We start from the raw sequence: 19,591 nt of genomic DNA, 5'->3' as shown, positions 1-19,591 counted from the left end.
ATGACAGAGAGAGAAACGTGCTCTTGGGTCTTTTGCCTCCATTTGCCGTTATTGGAACCCGGCTCGTCGCCATTATGCTGATCGTGCATTGCCAGATGCCGCTGAAAGCTCTTGGCTTAATGTTTTTACTGAATGATGCTTTGTTTTTAACATTTCAAGAATAGAATCCTGCATCTGATTATGAAAGGGTGTCCCGAGGGCGCAGGATGGCAAAGGGGCGACAGGGCAGGTGAAAGGCCGCATTAAGCCTTGATTTTCCAATATGGCTGCTGGCCGGTATTTTCTAAAGCTCTTCTAGAATTGGCCCGTGCCCAAAAGATATATTAATACATTCGATCATTATTGGTGACCCAAGTTGAGGGCGGTGTTTCATCACTTGTGAGTGACAGATGTCACCTGGACAGCTGCTCAGATTCCGTTCAGCCAGCATACCATAGATACCAAAGGAAAGGGGCAGGGCTGTGGCCTTACCTCGTCTGTAGAATCCGTCCTCCTCATTGGTCGGCAGTCACTGCTCATCAGCTTCACATGATCTTTCAGGGTGTTCGGACCATTAAGGCGGTATTGTCAACCCACACTCATTGACATCGCACACAAATAGACAATCAAATACATCAGTCAAAACCTAGCTCACTCTCCATACCACATACACCTCCAGAACATTCCAGCATCTTCTGGCCTCTGAGCCTTTTCAAGAATTCTCCTGGTTCCACCATCCAGCACAGCGGTCTCTGTAGGCCAGGGGTCTGATACCTTTAGCACAGCTTCCAACAGCCCCAGCCAGCATACTCAATTGTAAAGGATCATGGGAGTCCTAGTCCAAAACATCTGGAGAGCCGCAGGTTCCAGACCCGTGCTCTAGGCTCAACACCACTCATTTTCTGCAAAGGGCTCAGAAGAGAAGGCACTGTGGCGGCACTGCTTCAAAGTGAAATAATTAGTTTATTGCACATTCTCCACGTAATAAAATATAATATACCAATACAAATAAGTTCCCGCCTTCAAGGCGGAGTATAAAATGTTCTCCAGCAGCAGCTGCTGGAGGGCAGGGCATCGCTGTGCCGGCCCATCATTTCACACACATGGCAGCATGCCCGAGCAACAGGTGGTTGGATTTCCTCCATTATTCTCAATAAATATGGGGTTCTGATTTGACTCCCTCACCTGCCTCCTTTAGCCCTTTTTTTGACCCCACTTCTTGCAACCTCACCTGGGTTGGGCACCGATGTTGCTGCTGTTGGAAGGATGCAGTGGTGTGTAGGAACTGTGCAAACTCTCGCGTTTCCTATTTTGTCCTAGCCTGCATGCCTGGAAATGTTTGATCCACCATTTAACACGTATTGGAAATAGGAAATCTGTCTTTCTGAGCCAGTTACTGCGGCACCCCACCTCAGGAGCATTTTTCTAGATACAGTGCACAGCATGATATGGAGCATCAGGCGCGGGCCTTTTCAGAACAGCCCTTGGCGTTGCTGGTGTGTTCGTGCAGTGTGATCCGACGACCAGGCATTAATGGATGGCAGCAGTGAACAGAAATGGGGAGGTCACCCTGAAGGATGTCACACGGGATGTCTCTGGACTTCGCACTGTCTGCTCCTTTGAATTTACAGCACTACAGTACTGAATTCAGCCTACCCTTCCTCCGAATCAGTATCGTGTGAAGCGGCACTGCAAACAGCAGGCGGGAGTACAGAATCAGGGTTTTTCAAGGAACGCTGCAGTAAGATTTTATAAGGCAATTACGTCTGTAGATAGATTCAGTGTCTCTTGTTTTCACACATGTAGTAGGCATGCTTTAAGGCTGGTCAAGGGCCTGCCCCCCACCCCAATCTCACACACTGAACAAGTGAACGCAAGAAAAGTAGATGCTTAAAATGGACGCATGTGCACAACCTAAAAGCAATTTCAGGCCGGTACAGGGGCGGGGGGATGGAAGCGCTCCACCGGGCGCTTACTCTGTGTGCAGGTTTCCTGCAGTGCATCAGGGCAAGGATGGATTGGCGCACTAACCATGTGTGGCCTTTCTATGCATCTCCTCCCAGTGGGCAGGCCCGTGGCAAACTATAGCAGGTCATTAAGCGCTGCGATTTGCCAGGGAGCTCCATTGTCCCAGCTCTAGAAACCTCCTGGGAATTTGAATAGTGCTTACTCCACAGATCTCCAGAGAACTTTAACATCCTTCATCTACTGTTTTCCAGGACCTTACTGTGCAGTCTCCATTTCTTCATATAACCATATCACACGTTAATGGTCCTCACTTGGCAACCCTCATTTACTTTGAGTCCTTAGCTTGCCAGGGAAATTCATTAACCCTTTCTTCAGGACCGTTCTTGGCCTTGGACTATAGCTCTTAGGAACACTTCAATGGCCCTTGTCTAGTTTCCTCTCTGGAACATCAATGGACATCTTTGGTTCGCTTGAGCACTCTGTTGTCCTCAAGTAACTGTTGTCGACTGAGGATCCTTACTGGCCCTTGCTCTAGGGTTCTCCAGAGTACTTCAACAGTCTTTACCGTATCACCTTGAAGGGGGATGGAATGGTCCTTACCCTATCCATGGTGCATGCCCAATGTCATGTCAAAACCTTGCCTTAGCGAGGAGATCTCTGCATTTTGAGATCTCCAGCTAGTATTCATTGTTCATAAAGTGCTTTACTGGGGCAAACCCCACTTCTAGGCACACTCCCATTTTGCTGCTCAGTAGAAAAAGCATACAAAAGACACAGCGTAGCCCAGAGAGCTCCAGAGTTCCTGGGACTTCAGATCCCCCCTGATCTCCCTGCCGATGTACATCAGTCTTAAGCTGTGTGGCTTGTTAGGAAGAGTAGGGATAGCATAGTATTTCCTTCCAAAATCAAGGCTTGATACCACCCATTTCCCAAACCCACATAAAACAATCTGTGACTTATGCTGTTTCAAGGGTTGTGTGACCAGCACTCGTTACCCCTCCTACTGTGATCCCCCTTCCTCCCCAAACCAATGGCATACAGCATTATCTGGCATTCGGCTGTCACAGGATACGAGCATTGATTTCCCCAGCATCGTCTTTGATCATATGCAATGGCGTGTCTCCCACAAAGTGTCTTTAAAAGTGCCTTTCTCCCACCCAGGCCACCCCCAAAAAACCAAGCTCTCAACCCCAGCAGCCGCTTGTCATACAATGTTCGCCACCAAGAACTGAGATTAGGAAGCAACTCGACAGACACCATCCACATCACAGCATCTCAAGGTCTTCTGATGGCGATTGTCCATGCTGGCCATTTTAGTCTCCGTTTATTGCCTCTATTGCATTGCAGTGGGATCAGCCAGCACCCTGATCTCTCCCTGTCTCGCTCCTATGCGAGAAAAGGTTCAAGTCAGTACAGAGAGGTGGGAAGACCTCAGCTGCACCCGCAGGCCTCCACGATCATGTTGGGGATATTCATCTGGACGATGTTGAGGTTCTTGTCATAGTAAAGCATGGACAGTGCCCTGTGCTTGGTGGGCACGCAGCAGGAGCTGGTGGATGTGTTGATGTTGTTGGCCTTGATGAGGTTGAGCACCGTAGTGTGGAAGGAGGCCGCCATGCCAGGGGCACCGGCGATGTGCAAGGGGCACAACCCCATGCAATAGTTAATCTGGTAGCCATCGGGCTTGATGATCCAGTCATTCCAGCCGATGTCTTTGAAGTCCACGTAGTAGTCCTTGCGGCAGCACAGCTTGGAGTTCTTGTCGCAGTTAAGGCTGCGCTTGGCCATGCGGTGTTCCGCATCTCTCACCTTGGCCTGAGCTACCATGAAGGGCTGGTGGGCCTCGCTGGAGTTGAGCACCAGGCTCCGCCCACCCTCGCACTCCAGCTCAAGCTGAAGCACCTTGTCCCCCCGGTTGAAGAAGTCCTGCAATGCGGAGGTCAGGGGGAAGGTGTGCCAGCCGCCCCATGTCACCTCCAGCTGTCGCTCGGACACCAGGATCCGATCCGCCTGCCCGGGGCGGCTCAGGTACAACCGGGCAGTGACGTTGGACGAGCTTCCCCGCTGAGACTTGAAGTAGAGCCAAAGGTGTGCATGGAGGACCAGCACGTCCTGGGCCCGGTCGCTCGTAAAGTGGAAGGTCAGTCTGGCATTGGTGGAATTTGAGAAATCTATAAAAGAAGGAAAGCCATGATTATTATCACAGCTAAAAAGCGTCCACTGTATGCATTGTGATTGTTTGCTTCTGTTTTAAATAGTGCTAAAACCACACTGTACAGCTGCCTCAGAGCTCTGTGAGGTACTGGAATCATTCAGAAATACAAAATATAATATCAGAGTTCCAAACACATGAGCAATGGGCCACACACAGGGCACCCTGAACAGCCCGGGGAGCTGAGGGGCTGAGAGCCGGGTTACCAGATACGAACGGACAGCAAGAATAGACCAGTAGAGCCAGAGGGCCTGGTTCACAGTGCATTTTCCGATGGGATTGGGCCATTATAAAACGCTTGTGAGAGTCAGGGCCACAGTCTCGCTGGTCCCAGGCATGATGCAGCACCTGGAGGCCCCGCTCTGTCCCAGGCTCTTCAACTCACACTGGCTTTTTGACATTATGTTCCGTTGCTGTCCCACGTTCTGCCACTAGCATGTACAGTACTTTCTAGATAGTGCCCACCACCAATACGAGGCTAATTGTTCCCATACAAAGATGGCTGACTTCCATGTGGACACTCCTGTGTTTCTGCCCCTTGCCCTATGAGGGATTGGGGTAGATCAAAGACAAGAGATTAGCGGAAGTTTGTTTCTCACATTTCAAGTTCGTAGTGGACGGGGACTAAGGGGTATGTGTTCCTCTACGTTTTGGTAAAATCAGCCATTCGTCCCTTGCTTTTTGTTGCACTCAGACACGTTGCTGGATAGCAGCCAAGGGGCACTTGGGCTTTTTTTCTGCCTCCTCAATGAGGATTCGAACCTGGAACCTGCTGGGAATGCTCTCACGTCACATGCCCAGCAGCGAACTTGTCGACGCGCTGATGCATGTTTATTTAAACAGTAGCCCATTCGGGACACAAAGGCCATTCCAGAGCTGCAACATAGCCCTGCTTGCCCTTTGTCTTCTCTATTTAACCACCATTGGCGTTAATTTGCTGCATGCACTGCTATGTGTGCAGACAATGTGTGTGTGTGGGAGGTGGGGGTTTAGCCGTCGGCCGGTGTGAATGACCCGTCATTAGAAAGTGGAGTTTGTATGAAGCGTCATGATGTGGTCGACAATTAAGATGCAATTTCCTTCGCTGTGTTTCTTTCAGTCTTGGTTGTGCAATTGTAAAAAGAAAGTGGTGGGGTGGTGTAAAGGCAGGACTCCGCTAGAGGAGTGTGCTGCTGTGTATAGTGTGCGTGGGATGATGTGGGTTCGTGGGCCAGTGGGCGGAGTAACGGGAACATAGCACCGCTACTTGTTGGTGCACATTGACCCTGAATTACCCAAATGCTAAGTGCCACGTCCTATCCTGGTTATCCCAACACCACCATCGCAAATGAGTTCCACGTGGCCCAGTTGTTGCCAGCTTCAGCACTCAGGGTTGGCCATGAGAAGGCAGCAACTCGGCTAGCGCTGTAAAAATCCCACGCATACGTGCGACGAAGGGCGCTTCCATTCGTGGGCAGTGTCAACAGCTGGCACTGGTGGCAGGTCAGAGAAGCTGCCGCTAGAGGGCAGTAATATGTGCTGATGCCCTCGAAGTCGACTGTGTCCAAGATTTGGGCGCCACCATCGATGCATTGAGTGGAGCGACAGCTGGCGTCCTGCGTGCAAAGGGAATATGGGGTCAGTGAGAAGTGTGCACTTTAGGGCAGTGTGAGGTTCTCTCCCTGCCAGATATGGTGGGAAGCTCGCACTGATGGCAGTGTAAGGAGCTGGCAATGGCCGACCATGTGGGATATAGCAATGGGTGGCAGTGTTGGGAGCTCGCACTGATGGCCACTGTCAGGAGCTGGCATCAGTCGTCTATGTGGGATATAGCAATGGGTGGCAGTGTTGGGAGCTCGCACTGATGGGCAGTGTAAGGAGCCGGCATCGGTTGGCCATGTGGGATATAGCAATGAGTGGCAGTGTTGGGAGCTCGCACTGATGGGCAGTGTAAGGAGCCGGCATCGGTTGGCCATGTTGGATATAGCAATGGGGGGCAGTGTTGGGAGCTCGCACTGATGGGCAGTGTTGGGAGCTCACACTGATGGCCAGTGTCAGGAGCTGGCATCGGTCGGCAAAGTGGGATATAGCAATGGGTGGCGGTGTGTTGGGCGCTGACAGTGATGCTCAGTGTGGGACATTGGCTCTGTTGGCATAACTTGTTAGACGATGGCACTGGTGGGCAGTTCAGAAGTTTTCACTGCTATGAAGGACTTCATTGTCTAGTGTGCGGTTGTGTGTGGGTATACACATACGGATTCTTAAAGGTTAAGTGCACATTCCCTCATTTGCCAATAAATCCGAAGAGAAAGCCCCTTTGCAGCGAGTCATTTACCTGGGAGCTGGCGGGTTGCAGGTATGAACACTGACAAGACGTTATAATGGTATCTTATTTAAATACCATAACAAACAAATGGGCGACATAATTGTTCTGCACTTGTTGCAGTACAGTGCTCTGGAAGGAGGGGGACTGCAGTGCCAGATTTGGAGTGTAAGGGTCTTAGTACGCCTTGTTTGGTTGGAGCCCTTCCGAGGGAACCCAGGGACCAACGCGCCTGGATATTGATGTTTGCTTAAAAATATATTGTCTGCCGAATGCATCGAAAAATACAGTGCTTTGGTTGACATTTTATTGAAACAAGTACTAGCCACTCCGTGCATGGAGCTGTAATGCAAGTGAACGCTCCATGACCAAATAGGTTGCCAAGCACCGTCGACCAATCTAATTGTTCACTGAGTGGTGGCCAACAGGGCGCGCCTCAAAGGGACCTGCGCTCAAAGTGCAGCGAAAGCGCTGCGCTCGAGTGTCCAGCTCCGATATCTCTGAATCTCTGTCTAATAAGCACAGACTTTGGAAATTCTCTGCAGATTTTGGATATCACATGTAGATGTTGAAATGTTTGGACAGTTCCAGCAGATGTCCCCTCTTTGACTATGGAATTAGTGACCCCACAGAATTATGAAACATATTTCTGTAGATTTTCACACAGTTTCGCATAGATTTGGATTCCCTCTGGACCCTACCACGATCTCCATGAACTCTAAGGATTGCATTGTTAGGGTGATAGGGTTTTAAACTGGCCCTGCCACTAATTAGTGGTCTTTTAGCGCCAAGACATGTCCGAATATTGGCCATTTGTGTCCCATAAGATCATTTATGTCGATGGGGCCCGCTGCTCTCTGCCATCAGAATCTGAGTGGAAGAATTCAGGCACTCCCCTACCACACAGGGGTCACTTCGCTGCTGCCCCCCAATTTTCCGTGATTGGGGGATCCCAGTTACATACCCCAGGATCTAAGACTAGGTATCTTCACTTGCTACTTGGCATGTAGGGCATCTCGGGTCATGTGGTTGGCAGTATACATCCTAGATTGCATACTATAGCGTATAACAGCATAGCTTAACATAGCGCAACAAACCTTAACATACTACAGCAGAAAATATCAGCAGAACTTGATTTACAGGGGCCACTAGGGAAGACCTGTAAATGATGCTACCGGGTGCCTAGTGAAGGAATAATCAAACATTGTGTTTTAAGCGCCATGTAAATAACAAGCTATAAGTAGACATTGCAGCTCACCCACCTGACTCTGCAAAGCTGATTATCTCATAGCCCTGCTCGTCTTGCCCGTCGACCTGGTTGTCCCCGGTTGATGGGCCCAGGAGCCCGTCCAGCCTGGACTTGCTTGGGTGCAGCCTTCGTAGAGCGTTGGCCACCGTCACTCGTGGCACCGGGTGGGTGATGTTGGGTCGCTCTTTCAGGTGCAGCTTGCTTAGTATCTGCTGCTTGGCCAGCTCCGTCAGGATGCGCCACTCCTCCTCGGGTGCTAGGGTCGGGAGAACTCCACACAGCGGACAGCCGGGCTTCCTCTCCTTCCCAGACTCTTCTGGCCCATCCACTTCTTCCCCTGGGTTGGCGACACTGCGGGCTGAGGAGATCGCCACCAGCAGCAGCAGGCACAGCCATGCCCCCTGGCACTGCCACCCCATAGCACCCTGGGGCGTCCAACTCAATGACATGGCTGACTCCTGGTGATGGCCGGTGGGTGTGGGACAGACACACGGACGGGGGTGAATTCAAGTCAAATGGAAAGAAGAGTGAACCTTGGGACTGTAATTAGAAGTTCTCATTGGGTATAAGGTGATCAATTCTTATGGGCAACCGACCAATGAGTTCTTATTAAAAATAGAAAGAAGACTTGTTGGGAAGAGAACGGTGAGTTCTTAATATTGGAAAGGCATCAGAGAGCGAGGCTGCAGAATGGGGAGGTCTTACAGACAATAGACCACTAGGGCCTTCAGAGGAGTTCTAATGGGTGGTGCGTCCTGGCCGTGCTTCTGCTGCTCCGCAGCTCTCCTTCGGCTCTCACGGTGCCCCTTCCCGCCCTGAAGCACCCACCAGCTTTAAATAAGCACCAGCCCAGCTTTAGGAGTCATGTGTCAGGCTGCAGCCGGATTTATGACTGAAGAATTAGCCGGGAAGCGCGGGGGGCATCAGCTGGAAGAGCAGCGTTCGGCATTTCCTTTCTCCACAGTGACGGCGGCCGGGTTGAAGTGTGATTCAGCTGCCGCACGCAGAGTTCTGCACGTTATTCGGGGGCAGGACCCAGAGTTCGGAATAGTTTTGCGCTTGGATAGCCCGCGTAAAGACTCGGGGTTTGGCGAATATTAGGAAGAAGCACGGAGCTTTCGGAATAATATTCAGTGGATGGTCTCAGTGTTTGCAATATTATTCCGCTGCAGCGCCCAGTGTGCGGACTTTCCCTAGCCCGGGTTCGTGGTCAGGGTGGGAGTCCGTACACCTAAACAGTGCAGGGCTGCTTGCAGAGCCCTCTTTATAGTGCTGCCAGTCCCGTGCGTGCACCGATGCCAGCAGCCGCTCGCAGTCGTCCTGCCACCTGGGGGGTGTCCCAAGCACCTGTCCCCGCCCCCCACGTTCTCGGGTCCTTCCCCCACCCAGCGGACTTCGGATTCCCGCTCTTTATCAGTCCCCTGCCAGCAGCTCACACCTGCACGAGGCGAGCGGCGTCCAGTTCCAGCAGGTAAAGCATAGGCTGTGTCCCTCCTCCCTGCCACATGTACCCTAAGGTCAGCCGGGAAAAGAGGATGACGCCACACACAGGATGACATTTCATGCATTACTCTCAGGTGCGTGTGCGCGCGCACCACGGGTCCATCCGACAAGGAAATGGGTCAACGTCCACCTTCTGTCTGGTAAATCTGTCACACAGCGACGCGACCCATACTCCCTTCCGGTCACAGGGTTACCTAAAACCTATGCAAAGCGCATTCCGTCTCCGCCTTCCCAAACCATTTTTGCAACCATATTTTTTCTAGTCATTGGAGGTTTTTTGCTGGTTTACACTTTCACCTTCACTTGCAAGGCCTGTGAGCTGGGGGCGAAGGTCTCCTCGCAGCGGGCTTGGAACCACCTCAGTCCTGCAACTTCCCTTGGAAAGTGCAAGGCTTCCAGGAACTCTGGTTGAGTCCCCTGGGTAAAAAGTTATGGGTTATTCGACTGCCATCCTTCAAAGCAAGCAAGTAAGTGGGACACAGAGTGTGAGTTTGGGGAGAAGTGGCATATGCAAATATTCCCAAAAGAGCCTTGCACTGGCCTAAGATGAGCCATGCCTTAACACCACCTGTGGAACCCCACAACTGACATGGCAAGGGCTGCCTGCAGCGAACAGTTAACTCAGTTGGGGAGTTACAGAATGAAGCTTTCCATCAATGAGGCGACAGTTTTGACACTCGTTGCATTCATTTTCATTTTTTGATGCTAATTTATTAAGTAAAGTGTTTTACCCCGTCTTTTCTACCACTAAAGGGCAAGTTCTCTCAGGAATTGTATTTGTCCAAAAGATGGGGCATGTATATTTTTGATCATATATCAAGCAAACCGACATTTTATGGCAATGCATCTTACCTGCGGTTTTCTCACATTGAATTTTTAAAAATGTTTTATTGTGATATTGGTTGAAACAATATTGGCGCGCGCTATGAGGAAGTGGGCTGGAAGTGGGCTGTCTGCTGTTTAGGGACTCTGCCTGATCGTCATTGCGTTTGCCATTGGATCTTCACTTGGCCACGCCCCCTTTTTGAAAAATCTGTTATAAAGCTGAGAGCGTGCGCTCCTGCGCACACGCTCCGGGGAAGTGGGCTGGAAGTGGGCTGTCTGCTGTCTAGGCACTCTGCCTGATGACCCAGGCCCCGGGCCGTCAGAATGACGACACGATGAAGGGCCCGGGAGGTTAGGCGCGGTTTGGGGGTGAAACGGCACGAAAGCCGTGGGGAAGGGCGGCAAAAAGGCGCCCACGAAACAAAAGGACAGGAAGCACAGGAAATGAAACCTGGGAGAGGTGTGAGTTCTAGCAACAGAGGGGGCCGGGGGAAGCCCGGCCCCCAAAGGAAGAACAAAGGGGTTGGGGGGTATAAGTACCCCCAGGAAAAGATAGGAGGCACAAACCAGGCAAGGAGCTCACCTCTCTCGGGTAAACTCCTAGGGCCTGGTGGAAGGGGAAAAGAAAAAGCATTTGTTCACTCTTGCAGGTTTACAAGCTTTTGCCTTGCTCTTTTCGGTCCAGGACTTACATTTGAGGCAGCATTCAGCCTGTCACGGAACAGTGGGGCCGTGCAACGAAGATTTCCGGGTACGCGGAGGAGCGGGCTGCAGGCGGGTCTTCGGGAAGAGCCGGGGATCTGCATCAGGAAGATCAGCCAAAATAGCAGGAAGGAGGGGCTGCATAGCCCGCGGCAGCAGGACCTGGAAGTGGCGCGCGGTCGGCATCCACGGAGCGAGGACCAGCCCAGCGGAAAGTCGCCGGGAGAAGGGAGAAGCAGCACGAAGACCGTGAAGGAGTCCGACGAGGCGAGGGAGTCCCAGGAAGCAGGAAAGAGGGGCCGAATCAACACAAGGCGGCCGAGGTGTCCGTCACAAGCCCAGGAAGTGGGGTGGCGCATCAGCGCTAGCTACAAAGGGAAAGCCCGCGAACGTGAATAGCGGGTAAACAAGAAGGCGCGGCAAAGGGGGTGTGGCCTAGATAAGGAGCGGCAAGGTTCGAAAAAAAAGCTATTAAGGTGACACGAACAGATTTTAAGATCTATTCAGTGGCGCAACGGATAAGTACTGGTTATTGGAATACTGGGGACCTGAGCTATAATCCAAGGACAAAGGGAAAAAAGAAAAAAAAAAGCTGCTATGCAAAGGAACAGCTACGGCAAGCACAGTTTTTCGAATCACGTGACTGGAAAAGGAAAAGCCACAATTTAAAGGAACAGTTACTCACAGGAATAGCGAAAACACTCTGAAAAGAGGTATTAAAGGAAACATTACAAGTTGGAGAAGCCACGGGGAGACAAGAGAAGACGCGAAAAGGCAGTACAAAGGAAAAGAACAGGTGTGCGACAGTGTAATCGAAAGGAAAGCAGCAGAACAGAAAGGAAGAAATGAAACAAGAAGGATGGCAGAAGAAAGGGCAAAGAGGGCACAGGAATTCAGCGAATGGGCAAAAAAGGCAGAAAAAGAGTATGGAGCACAATGGGTGCTGGAAGTGATGCAAAAGGAGGAAAGGGCAAGGAAAATGTCACCTTTGCTGATCGAGGAGTCAAGCAACAGTGAGGGAGAAGATGCAGTGCCGCAAGGGCAGAAGAGGAGGAGAGAAGAGCCGAGGAGATCGCAGGACAAGCAGGAGGCTCCCAGGAAGAAGAAGAAGAAGGAAAAAAACAAAGGTACTGTGAATAATGATGTGGGGGAAAAAATTGTACAAATGTTGAAAGCTTGTGTCACGGGTACGGGTAAGTCACCCAAAACCAGTGGCAGGAGGGGCAGAAACCAGAGGGATCCCAGGGAGGTGCAGGGGTGTTCCTCATCCGTGGCAGAGAGCAGTGATGATGAAGAAAGGGATCACTTAAGGGCTTGGGTCAAATGGAAGGGCGTTGTAAGTAAGGAAAAGCGAAAGGGCTCTAGGGCACAAGAGGAGGGAAAGGGCGAAGAACCCATAGAAACTTCGGCACCAGCACCACAGGAGGCACCTGTGATCCCTAACACAGAGGGGGTACCACAAGATACTGTCATGATGCCTACCCCCGGAGCACCAGGCCAGGCCCAGCAACCCCGGGAGCAGGCATCACGCCCCGGGTAAAAGCCCAGTGGCCCTTTATAGGGGCTCTTTGGACTCTGTCCTGGCGCCGTTGGCGCCAGGCTCATGTTGGACATCAGTCCTGGCGCCTTAGGCGCCAGGCTCATAAGGGGAAGTGTTTGGTGCACTTACCTGAAGCAGACCATGCTGCACACTCACCTGATGCAGACCATGCTGCATGAAGAACCGAGCCAAATGAGGCTTAGGAGGGACTATTTTTCTGAAGGAACTATTTTATTACTTGGGTGGGGCTGTGGAAGAATACTCACCTGGAACTTCTTCCAAGGCTATTTAAGCCACGCCCGGACAGCCACACGTGCTTTGCGTTGTTCTGCATCCCAGCAGCTGAACGCTCACCGTGTCTGCTCCTGCACCTGGACTCCAGCCACGCCCGCCTCGAACCTGGAACACCTGTAAGGGAATAAGAGAAGAGAAAGGTGAAAACCAAGAACTTATTCAACCTTCTTACCTGCATCCGGAATCTTCACGGCAGCATTCCTGAAGGAAGACTTCCATTTAAAAGCACCGCGTTGCTCGCTGCAGCGCCGCACTTCACTCACCTGTTCCCGAGACGCCGCCCGGCTCCATCGCGGCTCTCAGCACCGGTCGCCACATCTCTGCACCTAGGGGAGAGAAGAAGAGACAAAAGGTGAGCAAGGGAACACAAGAGGAAAGCCGAATTTTCAGCCATATTACTTACCAGCTTTTCTTGGTGAACCATTCCACATCTCGGGTCGGCGCCGCATCTTTGGCAGGTACCGCACCCCGGCCCCTACGGGGAAATGACAAAGACATCACTGGGGAATTATAAAGACATTTAGAGGGGTCGCCCTCATCACTAACTCACCTGATTTAACCACCGGCAATTTAACCCCTCAACGCATCGCCTTTGTTCTGCACCTGAAATAAAGGACAGGAAAAACAACATAAAAGGAGGCTCACACTTGAACTTTTGCATCTTCATACTTACGGTGTATCGCTCAGAAATGTCAAGTGGATTTGCCAGCGCCATTCTGAAAACCAGTGAAGTAACTGGACGAACGTGCGCCCCTGCACCAGAAGCAGGATGGAGAGTTCATCCTTCCAAACCATAAGGTGAGCTTAAACCGGGGGTTTTGGAGGAAGTCAGAGAAGAACGAAGGGGGAAAGGGAGGAGCAAGCACATTATTCAGCAGACAGTTAATCCCCTTTCTCATCTGCAGAAGGATATTCCTACGGGCCAGACAAGCAAGATTTGGGGGTCCTGTTCAATCGGTGGTCCGAATTCTGCGCATCACGCTTGAAGAGGCCACAGCAACCCAGACCAGACCAGCGCCTCTGTGGGAGCCAGGTGAGCGTTACAGAACGCGAAGCCTTCCTACAAATTCCCACCCAGGTGCTATGGAAACTTCTGAGACTGACCAGTTGGCCCAACTACTGGAGGAATTACGGGCCGAAGTACACGCCGCTCGTCAAGAGACTAATGCTCTCAGGAGGGAAGTGATTGTAACAAAGGAAAGAGCTGATGACCTGGCTAGAAAGCTTTTGCAAGGTCAAGCTGGACAAACTCCTTTACCCGGTTCCGGAGGGAACCCCACTCCTGTGCTTTCCAGTAACCCGGTGCAGATTAATCTACCTGGAAACATGCCGCTTGCCCCACCCGAACGCTTTGCTGGGGACCCCAAACGATTCGCCGTATTCATGAATCAGTGTTGTTTGCATTTCCTGTGCAGACCTGGGGCCTTCCCTAATGACCAGACCAAGGTAGCCTTTGTATTGTCATATCTCAGCGGCAGTGCTGCCGATTGGTCAGTTCCACTGGTAACTCAAGATGACCCGATTCTTCGTGATTTTCAAGGATTTCAAGCAAGCATGGAAAGGTTATTTGCTCGTCACTCCCAGGGGCAGGATCTAGATGACGAACTTCTATCTCTGCGACAGGGCAATTAAGACCTCCTTTCCTACATTGCAACCTTTAATAGACTAATTGTGGAAACTGGGTGGCCAGAGGATAAAAGAATCACATTATTTTATCGAAGTCTACGCGGAGAACTTAAAGATGTCCTGGCCCAAGTTGTAAATCCGCCCCAAGAATGCTAAGAATATATAGACCTAGTGGTCCAATTGGATCACAGACTGCAAAACAGAAAAGCAGATCGGTCCAAGTTTGAGACCCGGGTGTTAGTCAAGACCCACGCTAACCTCAAGGGGGCTGAAGCCTCTGAGCCAATGCAAATCGGAGGAGTTAAAGGACCTTTAACTCAAAAGGAACGTGAAAGACGGCAGATGCACTTATGTCTTTATTGTGGATCCTCTGGACACTTTCTACGAGATTGCCCGGCAAGGCCGCCCAGGAAGGTGGTAGGAGCCGCTGATAAAACCCATGAAACCTCTGTATCGGGAAACGACCCCGCTCGACAAGCGTAGGGGTCCGCTTGCCGCGCTTCAAAACGAACTCTCAGACCTCGCATTTCACTGTGCCAATGGTCCTCGTAGATCCGGAACAGCCTAAGCGGTTGCATGCAATAAAGGCATACATCGATAATGGGGCTATAGGAAACTACGTGGATCGTGAATTGGTCCCCAGGATTAACCTCCCCCTGCGTCCTAAAACCAGCAAAGATGTCATCACCACAGTTGATGGAACCGAAATTGCCTCGGGACCGGTAACACATTCCACAGCTGAGGTGACACTTGTAGGTCCGGACGGCCATCGGGAGGCAGTTGTGTTTGATGTAATCAAGGCTCCACAGTTTCAGGTTATTCTCGGAATCCCTTGGTTAGAGACACATAATCCTCGAATTGATTGACGAGCTAAGAGAATAACCTTTCCCGAGTGTGCACGAACCTGCTACCCAGAAAATCTGAAGATCAGTCTAGCATCAGTAACCTCTGTCTCCATGCAACTACCTCCAGAATACCAAGACTTTCAGGACGTCTTCCAAAAGGAACAGGCCAACACGTTACCTCCTCACAGATCGTACGATTGTCAAAACGATCTGGTGCCCGGTGCACAACCCCCTTGTAGCAGGATTTATGCCCTTACTGAGCCGGAGAATCTGCATTTGTGACAATATTTAGATCAATACCTAGCCAATGGTTTCATTCGCCCGTCAAAGTCTCCGGCATCCTCGGCTTTGTTCTTCGGGCCAAAAAAAGAAGGCGACCTTAGAACTTGTATCGATTATGGTGCATTGAACCAGATAACTGTTAAAAATCGTTACCCTCTGCCTTTGATCCCTGAACTCCTTGACCAGGTGAAGGACGCTTGCATATACACCAAGTTAGATCTCCGGGAGGCTTATCATCTGGTACGAGTAAAAGAAGGCGACGAATGGAAAACGGCCTTCCGTACAAAATATGGACTATTCGAATACCAGGTGATGCCTTTCGGGTTGTGCAACGCGCCTGCTGCCTTCCAATTCTTCATGAACGATGTCCTTCGGGAACTCATAGATGTCTGTGTTGTCGTGTATATCGATGACATTCTGGTGTACTCCTCTTCGGAATCAGATCACAGAAAACATGTCAGGGCCGTCCTTGAGAAATTGCGCCAGCACAAACTGTTTGCAAAGCTGGAAAAATGCGTTTTCCATACCACCGAGGTTGAGTTTCTTGGATTCATCCTGACACCTCAAGGGGTCGGAATGGACTCACGGAAAGTGGATGCCATCCTCAAATGGCCATCACCTAGTTCGGTGAAAGGTGTCCAAAGCATGCTTGGTTTTGCCAATTTTTATCGCAGGTTTATCCCGGAATTTTCACGGGTGGTGCAACCCATCACTGCACTCTTGCGGAAGAATAAACATTTTGAATGGACCGAGGAAGCTGAGCAGGCCTTTCAGGAATTAAAAGCTAAATTTAAGTCTGCACCTATTTTGAAACACCCGCGTCCTGATCTCCCATATATAGTCGAAACCGACGCATCCAGCTTAGTCATGGGAGCTGTCCTGTCTCAGAGAGACCCCGAAACCAACCAACTGCACCCCGTAGCATTTTGGTCCAGAAAGTACTCGCCGCCGGAGATAAATTATGCAATCACCGATAAGGAATTATTAGCCATTAAGTCCGCCTTTAAGGCTTGGCGGCATTATCTTCTTGGCGCCAGGCATACCATCACCGTGATCACCGAAATTTACAATATTTAAAAACTGCCAAGGCTCAGTCTTCACGACAGCTCCGATGGGCTTTATTCTTTGCTGAGTTCGATTTTGTAATCACTTACCGTCCCGGCTGTAAGAATGGCAAAGCGGACGCGCTATCTCGAATTGGAATGGGAGAAATGGACACAAACTCAGAACCTGTGCCGATAATTCCCGAACAAAGAATCTTGGGGATAACCACCTTACAAACCCTTGAAGACATTCAAGCACGGGTAAAACTATTCCTGGACTCTTCAGCCTTGCAGGATTGGATCAAAAGGGGGTCTGCCTTTTCAATCAACGATGGCTTACCTTACTTCCAAGGACGTTTATTTTTGCCAGAAAAGGAATTGCAAGAACTGGTTATTTCCCATCATCACAATACTCTGATGGAAGGACATCCTGGCATTGCCAAAACAGAGGAAAAAATTAAACGACAATTCTGGTGGCCGTCTTGGCAAAAGGATATTAAATCTTTCGTGATGTCCGGTGGAGTTTGCGCCCAAAACAAAGGTAAAAAAACAAAACCCGCCGGTCTTCTTCAACCCTTAGACATTCCACCAGCACCTTGGCACACCTTGTCACTAGATTTTATCATGGACCTGCCCTCTTGTAATGGATACAATACTATTCTGGTTGTGGTGGATTTATTTTCCAAGATGGCCCATTTTATTCCATTGAAAGGATTACCTTCAGCTTTTGTTCTTGCCAAGGAATTCCTCGAAAATATCATCCGTCTCCATGGATTCCCGTCCATACTAATCTCCGATCGGGGAAGCCAGTTTATTTCTCATTTTTGGAAAAAGTGTTGTCAACTGGCACAAATCGACATAAGACTCTCAACCAGCCACCACCCACAGACCGATGGTCAGACGGAGAGAACGAACCAGACCCTTGAACAATATCTACGATGTATGTTGCACCAATCGGAGGGTAATTGGAAGGATATTTTATGGGTGGCTGAATATGCATACAATAACTCGATACACTCTGGAACTGGTCAGAGCCCCTTTTATACCCTATATGGACATCACCCTCGTACTTCAGACTTGGACTCACCTTTGAGCCTCGAAATGCCCGCAGTGGACCACTTGCATTCTACGATTACTCAAGCCTTCAAGGATGCTACTGCACACTTACAACATGCCAAAGGGAAATACAAAAAGAATGCGGATCTGCATCGAAAGGAGGCGCCTCCATACCAAATAGGGGATCAAGTATGGTTGGCTACCAAACACTTATCGCTCAAGGGACCTCAGACTTTTAATCCAAGGTATTTAGGCCCTTACTCGATCAAAGCTATAATTAACCCAGTGGCAGTCAAGCTAGATCTACTAGCTAACATGCGGATTCACCCCGTTTTCCATGTGTCGCCTTTGAAACCAGTGCAACCAGGAACCAGATTAATAAAGCCACCAGAACCAATCCAGATAGAGGGGGAGCCTGAATTCGAGGTGAAGAACATTTTGGACTCTAAGATCTCAAAATCAAAACTTTTCTATCTAATTGATTGGAAGGGGTACGGGCCTCAAGAAAGATCTTGGGAACCCAGCGACCACGTACATGCACCTCGGCTAGTAAAAAGGTTCCATCGGAATTTCCGGAACAAACCGAAACCTCCTGGGGAAACGACCTTGGGAGGGGCCTTGGGGGGAGTGCTGTCATGATGCCTACCCCCGGAGCACCAGGCCAGGCCCAGCACCCCCGGGAGCAGGCATCACGCCCCCGGGTAAAAGGCCAGCGGCCCTTTATAGAGGCTCTTTGGACTCTGTCCTGGCGCCGTTGGCGCCAGGCTCATGTTGGACATCAGTCCTGGCGCCTTAGGCGCCAGGCTCATAAGGTGAAGTGTTTGGTGCACTTACCTGAAGCAGACCATGCTGCACACTCACCTGATGCAGACCATGCTGCATGAAGAACCAAGCCAAATGAGGCTTAGGAGGGACTATTTTTCTGAAGGAACTATTTTATTACTTGGGTGGGGCTGTGGAAGAATACTCACCTGGAACTTCTTCCAAGGCTATTTAAGCCATGCCCGGACAGCCACACGTGCTTCGCGTTGTTCTGCATCCCAGCAGCTGAACGCTCACTGTGTCTGCTCCTGCACCTGGACTCCAGCCACGCCCGCCTCGAACCTGGAACACCTGTAAGGGAATAAGAGAAGAGAAAGGTGAAAACCAAGAACTTATTCAACCTTCTTACCTGCATCCGGAATCTTCACGGCAGCATTCCTGAAGGAAGACTTCCATTTAAAAGCACCGCGTTGCTCGCTGCAGCGCCGTGCTTCACTCACCTGTTCCCGAGACGCCGCCCGGCTCCATCGCGGCTCTCAGCACCGGTCGCCACATCTCTGCACCTAGGGGAGAGAAGAAGAGACAAAAGGTGAGCAAGGGAACACAAGAGGAAAGCCGAATTTTCAGCCATATTACTTACCGGCTTTTCTTGGTGAACCATTCCACATCTCGGGTCGGCGCCGCATCTTTGGCAGGTACCGCACCCCGGCCCCTATGGGGAAAGGACAAAGACATTACTGGGGAATTATAAAGACATTTAGAGGGGTCGCCCTCATCACTAACTCACCTGATTTAACCACCGGCAATTTAGCCCCTCAACGCATCGCCTTTGTTCTGCACCTGAAATAAAGGACAGGAAAAACAACATAAAAGGAGGCTCACACTTGAACTTTTGCATCTTCATACTTACGGCGTATCGCTCAGAAAAGTCAAGTGGATTTGCCAGCGCCATTCTGAAAACCAGTGAAGTAACTGGACGAACGCGCGCCCCTGCACCAGAAGCAGGATGGAGAGTTCATCCTTCCAAACCATAAGGTGAGCTTAAACCGGGGGTTTTGGAGGAAGTCAGAGAAGAACAAAGGGGGAAAGGGGGGAGCAAGCACACTATTCCGCAGACAGTTAATCCCCTTTCTCATCTGCAGAAGGATATTGTTACGGAACAGACAAGCAAGATTTGGGGGTCCTGTTCAATCGGTGGTCCGAATTCTGCGCATCACGCTTGAAGAGGCCACAGCAACCCAGACCAGACCAGCGCCTCCGTGGGAGCCAGGTGAGCGTTACAGATACTAATCCACCTCCAGTAGCACCGATAGCAGCAGCAGCAGTATCAGTGGCAGGGAACACACAGCAGGTGGTACCACCAGTGGTAGCAGCAGAAGGGTTAGCGGATAAAGAGGGGGGGC

General features: G+C 50.6%; 1 protein-coding gene across 1 annotated transcript; it reads right to left on the bottom strand.

Annotated features, from left to right (window-relative positions):
* Positions 1-951: 951 nt before the first annotated feature.
* Positions 952-9,024, bottom strand: LOC138582339 (inhibin beta C chain-like). Its single transcript, XM_069653581.1, has 2 exons — positions 7,724-9,024; positions 952-4,118 (listed from the first exon to the last, which is right to left on the bottom strand). The coding sequence occupies exons 1-2, from the start codon at positions 8,157-8,159 to the stop codon at positions 3,379-3,381; spliced, it is 1,176 nt and encodes a 391-aa protein (XP_069509682.1). The 5' UTR covers positions 8,160-9,024; the 3' UTR covers positions 952-3,378.
* Positions 9,025-19,591: the final 10,567 nt, after the last annotated feature.

Source organism: Ambystoma mexicanum, chromosome 3q, assembly GCF_040938575.1.
Source record: "Ambystoma mexicanum isolate Mex_15411 chromosome 3q, UKY_AmexF1_1, whole genome shotgun sequence".
NCBI lineage: Eukaryota > Metazoa > Chordata > Amphibia > Caudata > Ambystomatidae > Ambystoma > Ambystoma mexicanum.
This window is presented reverse-complemented; position numbering and strand designations above follow the sequence as displayed.

What these genes read in the sequence shown, in the direction of transcription:
- LOC138582339 (XM_069653581.1), bottom strand. Translation starts at nt 8,159, where the DNA reads ATGTCATTGAGTTGGACGCCCCAGGGTGCTATGGGGTGGCAGTGCCAG. An exon ending in AATCAGCTTTGCAGAGTCAG is followed by an intron (nt 4,119 to 7,723) that starts GTGGGTGAGCTG and finishes CTTCTTTTATAG; the next exon opens with ATTTCTCAAATTCCACCAAT.